This window comes from Marmota monax, unplaced genomic scaffold (assembly GCF_021218885.2).
Source record: "Marmota monax isolate L192 unplaced genomic scaffold, Marmota_monax_Labrador192_F-V1.1 WCK01_AAM20220418_F8-fsc00026, whole genome shotgun sequence".
NCBI lineage: Eukaryota > Metazoa > Chordata > Mammalia > Rodentia > Sciuridae > Marmota > Marmota monax.
The window spans coordinates 4151833-4159467 of NW_026693108.1; the positions used below are offsets into that span (position 1 = coordinate 4151833).

Consider the following 7635-nt stretch of genomic DNA (forward strand, 5'->3'; position numbering starts at 1 on the left):
GATTTTAAATCAATATTATTTTATCCTAAAAGGAAATAATTCTAAGAGTTTCTCCCCCCACCTGTTATAGATAATTTCTCATTCTCCAAGGCGAAAGAGGAGAGATGACTGCAAAATTTCAATGCAAAGCAGCAGTTCCTGCAACATAAGGACTGAGTTTGTTTTTGTTCCTCAATACTAGATATCTAGCACCTCAATACTGGATATCTAGCACATGTACTATATCATAGCAGGTGCTTAATGACGGAATCCACAGTTGCGGGTAGTAGGCTAATTGCAAAGACCACTTTGAGTTCCCAGTCACAACCCCGGGCAGTCGCTCTCGGGTCCCCTCTACCCAGGCCAAACAGGGGTTGGGGGGGGGGGGGCGCTGTTTCGAACGCCACTGCGCCTGCGCGCGCCGGCCTCTGACGCGACGGCTGGTCCTCGCGTTTGCACTGCGCCTGCGCGGCTCGCAACTGCAAGTGTTGTTCTTGCGGGCGGGATTTCCGGTCGGTGTAGGGTCCCGGCTCTGGACGTCCGGTAGGAGGGCGGCGGGCGCAGGTGAGGCTTCCGCAGCGGTGGGCGCGGTCGGGTCGAGGTCTGGGCGCGGCGGCCTACGGCCGGAGCCCCTATTCCTTTGTGCGTTTAGGGCGGCGCGGAGCCGCCGGTGCCAGCGGCTGGACCTGGGGGGTGCGCCCGGCCAGACTGCGTGGGCGCCGGGCTCCTGGGTCCCGCGCTGGGGCTGGGCTCGGAGCGGGCGGAGGGCTGCTGCAGACCGCGCAGCGGGGCCGCCTGCAGAGGCTGCCGGCCTGCAGGGAGTCGCCCCTGGCGCGCCTGCACTCGGCTGCGCGCACCTGGGGGTCCCGGAGCCTCGGCCGCTAGTTTCTTCTGATTGAGATTCTCCCAGAGTGTCGCCAAGTGCCAGGGCAGGTGCGCTGGCTCCGCGAGTCCTCTGTCTCGGAGGGCAGCAGCTGGTCCGGGGCTGCACAGGGGACTTCAATTGTGCTGCCACTTCCTCTTTTTCCAATAAAACAGCGCTTGAACATCTTCTATGATCACTAATTAAAACGGACCCTGGTTTTGCTGTGGCATCTCGCAGCAGCCAGATGCATTCGTTGTGTTAATTACTGCTTCCAGTCTCTTGAAAGCTTCACTTTATTACTGTTAAAACTGAAGCATCCTCCTCCCCCGACCCATTCTTATTTGCTCAATATTGCACTATTAGATTTTAAATGTTGTGAGGATCGGTAAACATTAAAGTACTGACAGTTTCAAGGATTTCCTAATAGGGCACTGGGTTGAGCACGTATGTAAAAATGATCTGATTTCATCCCCCTTCTAATTTCCAAAGGTTTTTTAAATTTAAATTTTTTTTTATTTTTAAACTTCATTGTACTCTTAAGCTGAAACTTTAAGAAATTGTCCCATATTAATCACACAGCTATAGTCCACGTTTGAGTATTTGTTAGACTCCAGAACTGAGCATAACAACAAAGCTTTTTTGTCTCATTGCAAATGGAAAGAATTAGCTAAAAAGCTCAGAATCTAAAAAATAAAATTAGAGTGCATATAAAAGAAAATTGAGATCCAGATATTTGACTTTTTATGCAATGGCAATAAGCAAAAATTGTCTATTCTTTTTATAGTAATTTTGTAATTTCATTACCTGTACATATAGTTATTTTAAGATACATGTGTATTCACACCATTACTTAAATTTTGTCATTTTGTAAAGTAATTGAAGTCTTGAGTGAAATTTTGACTTTGAGACCATGTGGCATTTACAAACAGATCTATAAAAACTATATCAATGTTTGAATATTCAGAGAAGTATTTCTTAATAAAGTTAATCTTATATATATATTACATAAATTATAGATGCAGCATGTGTGCTGTAGTATATCCACTTGAGAGAACCAGGTGGTACAGTCAGTTATGCAAACCAGAGTATGAAAGGGAAGGCAGTTACTATAATCAAAGTCTGAGGAAAGTGGTCTGTCCTGGGCTTATCTCTTGATCTAAACTGCTTAGTAGAAGTGGGGCTTGCTTTGTCAAAAATTAGACTGAGAGGGGCATGGTTTTTCTCTTCAGGCTGCCCAGTGGCAGCTGTGAACCATTGCCAGTGCCATCAGAACGAGGCTGTACCCCACCAGTGGGTTGGTGTGTACATATGTGATCAGCACGACTTTCCCCATATGCTTTCCCAGGAACCAACTGTAGGGGTTTAGTAAGTGACAGGCAAACAAAGCTACTATGGGTTTGCCACTGGTAGCTGAAATTACAACATGGTTTCTGGCCTGTAGAGATGGTGTGTATCTGTTTTGTGTGCTGAAGTGGGGAATCCCATGGCTTTTACTCTAGAGTAGAGCTCTTTACTTCATAAAAAGCCTCTGGTTCCACTGCATGCTGGTGTGCCAGACAGGATCTGAGATGACAAGAGAAGCTGTGATCTCTAGAGAAGCTGTAGAGCACTCATTTTACTTGAAGTCTATTTTGGAAAAAATAGCTTATTTTAATTAAGCCTTAATTAAAATAGCTCTGATATATTATAGATTCTAGAAAAACTAACATCAATATTTAAAACTTCAAAGGAATTTTACATGTTTGGTAACCATTGTAGGAAATGCTCTAGCCCCTAACCCAACAAAGGATCTATTATTTGATTTTAGAAGACTTCAGTGAAAAAATTATCTCAAGACATTTTATTTGTTTTATTTTTGCTAAAGCACTTAACATTTCATTATAGTTAGTTCTGACTACACCCTTTTTTCTTCACAGAATGTAAACTCTTTCAAAGCAGAAACATGGTGTATCTGCCCTAGTGCAGTGCCTGGTGTGGGCACCAGCACTGAGTACTTGGGGATAACTGGCATATGGCATGAGCCAAAGGGAGTGTGCTAATGGATTTGTGTTTATAAATCTGCAAGTACCTGTGATGAAATGGATAGTTAAAGTGAGGAATTCATGGGGAGAGAATTCTGAATTAGGTCTTGAATTGCTGGAATGATTTTGCATAGATATCTTTGACAAGTGTTTTGTCAAAGACCTTATCTATGATTAGGGTTTCACAATTCCTAGGAAGTCAAATTTCAATTCAGTGTGGGAGTTATGTGTTAAAGAACATCTGTTTTGGGCAGTGTAGTTTGAGAAAAAAGATACACGAAAAGGCAGACCTTACTTCATGACCTAGAAATGAAGTGTATTGTTCCTGGTTTTGTTTTTCTACCTTTTTTATTAGCAGTGTTCTTTTGTATTATGTGGTAAATAAGTATGCAGTGAAAGAATTGATTCGATGAATGTTGGTATTCAGGGAGAAAGATCAAAATTATTTTTCATTGTTATAATTTCAGGAAATGGAGAAAGTCATACTGTTGATAACATGCAAATTAGGTTTAAGTAAAATGGTTATTATATGTAGAGGTTGAAACACATTTCATATGTTTTATATAGAATTGATACATTTTCATTTACTAAACATTAATAAATATTTACTATGAAACAGGTGATTTCTGTAAGGCCATTATGTTAAAAACGTAGCTGAATTTTACGTTTCTCTTATTCTCTTTTAGCATCATTAGTTAAACCAAAGGATCCTCTGCTTCCATGGCTGCCTCACAAACTCCACAGACTGTTGCATCTCATGTTCCCTTTGCAGATTTATGTTCAACTTTAGAGCGAATACAGAAAAGTAAAGGACGTGTAGAAAAAATCAGACACTTCAAGGAATTTTTAGATTCTTGGAGAAAATTTCATGATGCACTTCATAAGAACCAAAAAAATGTTACAGATTCTTTTTATCCGGCCATGAGACTTATTCTTCCTCAGCTAGAACGAGAGAGAATGGCTTATGGAATCAAAGAAACTATGCTGGCCAAGCTTTATATTGAATTGCTTAATTTGCCGAGGGAAGGGAAAGATGCCCTAAAGCTCCTCAATTACAGGACCCCCACTGGGACGCGTGGAGAGGCTGGGGACTTTGCAATGATTGCCTACTTTGTGCTGAAGCCCCGATGTTTGCAAAAAGGAAGTTTAACCATACAGCAAGTAAATGAACTTTTAGATTCCATTGCCAGCAATAATTCTGCCAAAAGAAAAGACTTGGTGAAAAAGAGTCTTCTTCAGCTTATAACTCAGAGTTCAGCACTGGAACAAAAGTGGCTCATACGAATGATTGTGAAGGACTTAAAGCTTGGTGTTAGTCAGCAAACTATATTTTCTGTTTTTCACAGTGATGCTGTCGAGTTGCATAATGTTACCACAGATCTGGAAAAAGTCTGTACACAGCTGCATGATCCCTCTGTAGGACTCACTGACATTTCCATCACTTTGTTTTCTGCCTTCAAACCAATGCTAGCTGCAATAGCAAACATTGAGCACATAGAGAAGGACATGAGACACCAGAGTTTCTACATTGAAACCAAACTTGATGGTGAGCGGATGCAGATGCACAAAGATGGCGACGTTTATCAGTACTTTTCCCGAAATGGCTATAACTACACTGAACAGTTTGGTGCCTCTCCGCAAGAGGGTTCTCTCACCCCATTCATTCATAATGCATTCCAGCCAAATGTGCAAACCTGTATCCTTGATGGAGAGATGATGGCCTACAATCCAAACACCCAGACTTTTATGCAAAAGGGCAATAAGTTTGATATTAAAAGGATGGTGGAAGATTCTGATCTGCAGACTTGTTATTGTGTTTTTGACGTGTTGATGGTTAATAATAAAAAGCTAGGACGTGAGATCCTGAGAAAAAGGTATGAGATCCTTGGCAGTACCTTTACACCAATACCAGGTCGGGTGGAGATAGTGCAGAAAGCACAAGCTCATACCAAGAATGAAGTCATCGATGCATTGAATGAAGCAATAGATAAGAGAGAGGAGGGAATCATGATAAAACATCCCTTGTCCATTTACAAGCCAGACAAAAGAGGTGAAGGATGGTTAAAAATTAAGCCTGAGTATGTCACTGGACTAATGGATGAATTGGATATCTTAATTGTGGGAGGCTATTGGGGTAAAGGTTTGCGGGGTGGAATGATGTCTCATTTTTTGTGTGCAGTAGCAGAGAAGCCCCCTCCTGGTAAGAAGCCGTCTGTGTTTCATACTCTCTGTCGTGTTGGCTCAGGATACACCATGAAAGAACTGTATGATCTAGGTTTGAAATTGGCCAACTACTGGAAAGCTTTTCATAGAAAAGCTCCACCAGGCAGCATTTTGTGTGGAACAGAGAAGCCAGAAGTGTACATCGAGCCTTGCAATTCTGTCATCGTTCAGGTTAAGGCTGCAGAGATTGTCCCCAGTGATATGTACAGAACTGGCTGCACGTTGCGTTTTCCGCGGATTGAGAAGATCAGGGATGACAAGGAGTGGCATGAGTGCATGACCCTGGAGGACTTAGAACAGCTGCGGGGGAAGGCCTCTGGAAAGCTGGCTTCAAAGCACTTTTGCCCAGGTGGAGATGATGAACCACAAGAGAAAAAGCGGAGAGCTCCCCCAAAGGTGAAGAAGGCTATTGGAGTTATTGAACACCTAAAGGCACCTAACCTTTCTAACGTTAGCAAAGTTTCCAATATATTTGAAGATGTCGAGTTTTGTGTTATGAGTGGAACAGACAGCCATCCAAAGCCTGACTTGGAGAACAGAATTGCAGAGTTCGGTGGCTATATTGTACAGAATCCAGGCCCAGACACATACTGTGTAATTGCAGGTTCTGAGAACATCAGAGTGAAAAACATTATTGCTTCTGATACACATGATGTTGTCAAGCCTGCGTGGCTTTTAGAATGTTTTGAGACCAAAAGCTGTGTTCCATGGCAGCCTCGCTTTATGATTCACATGTGCCCATCAACAAAACAGCATTTTGCCCGTGAATATGATCGCTATGGTGATAGTTATTTTGTTGATACAGATTTGAACCTACTGAAAGAAGTGTTCTCAGGAATTAAAAATTCTAATGAACAGACTCCTGAAGAAATGGCCTCTGTGATTGCTGATTTGGAGTATCGATACTCTTGGGACTGCTCTCCTCTCAGTATGTTTCGACACCACACCATTTATGTGGACATGTACACTGTTATTAATGACTCGAGTACCAGAATCGAGGGAACGAGATTAGCCATCAGCGCCTTGGAGCTCCGGTTCCACGGGGCAAAGGTGGCTGCTCACTTAGCTGAGGGAGTGTCCCATGTAATTGTTGGGGAGGATCACAGTCGCGTTTCGGATTTTAAAGCTTTTAGAAGAACTCTTAAGAAGAAGTTTAAGATCCTTCAAGAACGCTGGGTAATTGACTCGGTAGACAAGTGTGAGTTACAGGAAGAAAATCAGTATTTGATATAAGCCAGCTTTCTTAGGAAGGCCTTGGATCTGGTAGACCCATTGCAATATGCAGTAATGAAGAAGTGGCAGACTGCATTTTGCTTTTTTAAATCTATGCTTAAAATTGTTTTACTGTATCTAATAATACTTTTTAACTTCTAAGAGGAAAGAAATGGAATGACCCAAAGCCAAGAAATTCTCTTAGTAGTATAGTATTTTATGATCCTCCTACCTCAGCTTCCTGAGCACTGGGATTACAGGTGTGTGCCACTGCACCCAGTAAAAATTGCAATTTTAAAAGTGAGCCTACATTTAATTTTTTATTCTAAAATTGAACAGATTTTAAATCAAGTAATTTTATGTGAATTTGTATTCCAGTATATAGAATTCACCAAGTAATTTTCTAGGTATAATCCATTGAGTAGGTGTCAAAATGGCATGTGTGTCATAATTTTCTTCAGAGGCCAGTAAATTGCTTTGGCTTTTTAAAATAGCTTTTGTAAATAGATTATTTAAAGTCAGTGTGTATTTATATCTGTATTTATGTATCAAATTTTGAAATACAGCCTATATTTAAAAATATTCTTTCATGATTGTCGAAATGAATGGAATTTGGTACCCGAGATACTGTGTGTAGATAATGTGATATTAGAAGTTTTGTGAAACAATAGAACAAATGTGTGATTTTTATACTTGATTTAAATAAAGTATTTAATATATTAAAATAATGTTTTATTTATCTTTATTTTGAAAACTCCTCAGTAGTTATTTTCTGTCAGGTTTTGTGCTGTCAATATAAGTTTTAACTGGTTTGAATCAAGTTCCTTTTCAAAGTACTTCGTGTGTCATGTTATGGAATGAGCTTTTATAAATTTAAAACTTGCACTTTTTTGTCTAATGGGAAAATTTTTTGAATACATGTAAGTGTGGTGAGGGTGAAAGCCCATTATTTTGCCACCAAAGATCATATTACCTGTGGAGGTTTTCATCGTAAGGGAAGTGCAGCTCCCAGACATAAAGCCAGCCGCAATGCTGTCACCTCTTGGGAGTCCTCAGGCTGTTTCTGGTCACCTGAACCTGCCTGCCTCCTGTTGGTGGCTGTGCGCATTCTTGGATGCACTGTGATGTATCTGGTTAGCCATTATTGCTCGGGCTTTGATTGTTTCACAGAGCTTCCTCTATTTTTATTTTTCTTTCCCTTTTTTAATTTCCTGTGAAGCAGTGTGATAAATCTTCATAGTGTCATTATGAGTTTTGGGGATATAGTCCTTAGAAGTGGAAATGCTGTTTCTTAGGTATCTTTCAGTAACTCTTGATATGTGTTTAAAAACCCCA

The 7635-nt window shown here is 41.0% G+C and overlaps 1 protein-coding gene across 1 annotated transcript; it reads left to right on the forward strand.

Annotated features, from left to right (window-relative positions):
- Positions 1-440: 440 nt before the first annotated feature.
- On the forward strand, positions 441-7028 carry Lig4 (DNA ligase 4). The gene is made up of 2 exons (XM_046454879.2): positions 441-543; positions 3552-7028. Exon 2 carries the CDS (start codon positions 3586-3588, stop codon positions 6319-6321), a length of 2736 nt encoding a protein of 911 aa, XP_046310835.1. The 5' UTR covers positions 441-543; positions 3552-3585; the 3' UTR covers positions 6322-7028.
- The last annotated feature ends 607 nt before the right edge of the window (positions 7029-7635 follow it).

What these genes read in the sequence shown, in the direction of transcription:
- Lig4 (XM_046454879.2), top strand. Translation starts at nt 3,586, where the DNA reads ATGGCTGCCTCACAAACTCCACAGACTGTTGCATCTCATGTTCCCTTT.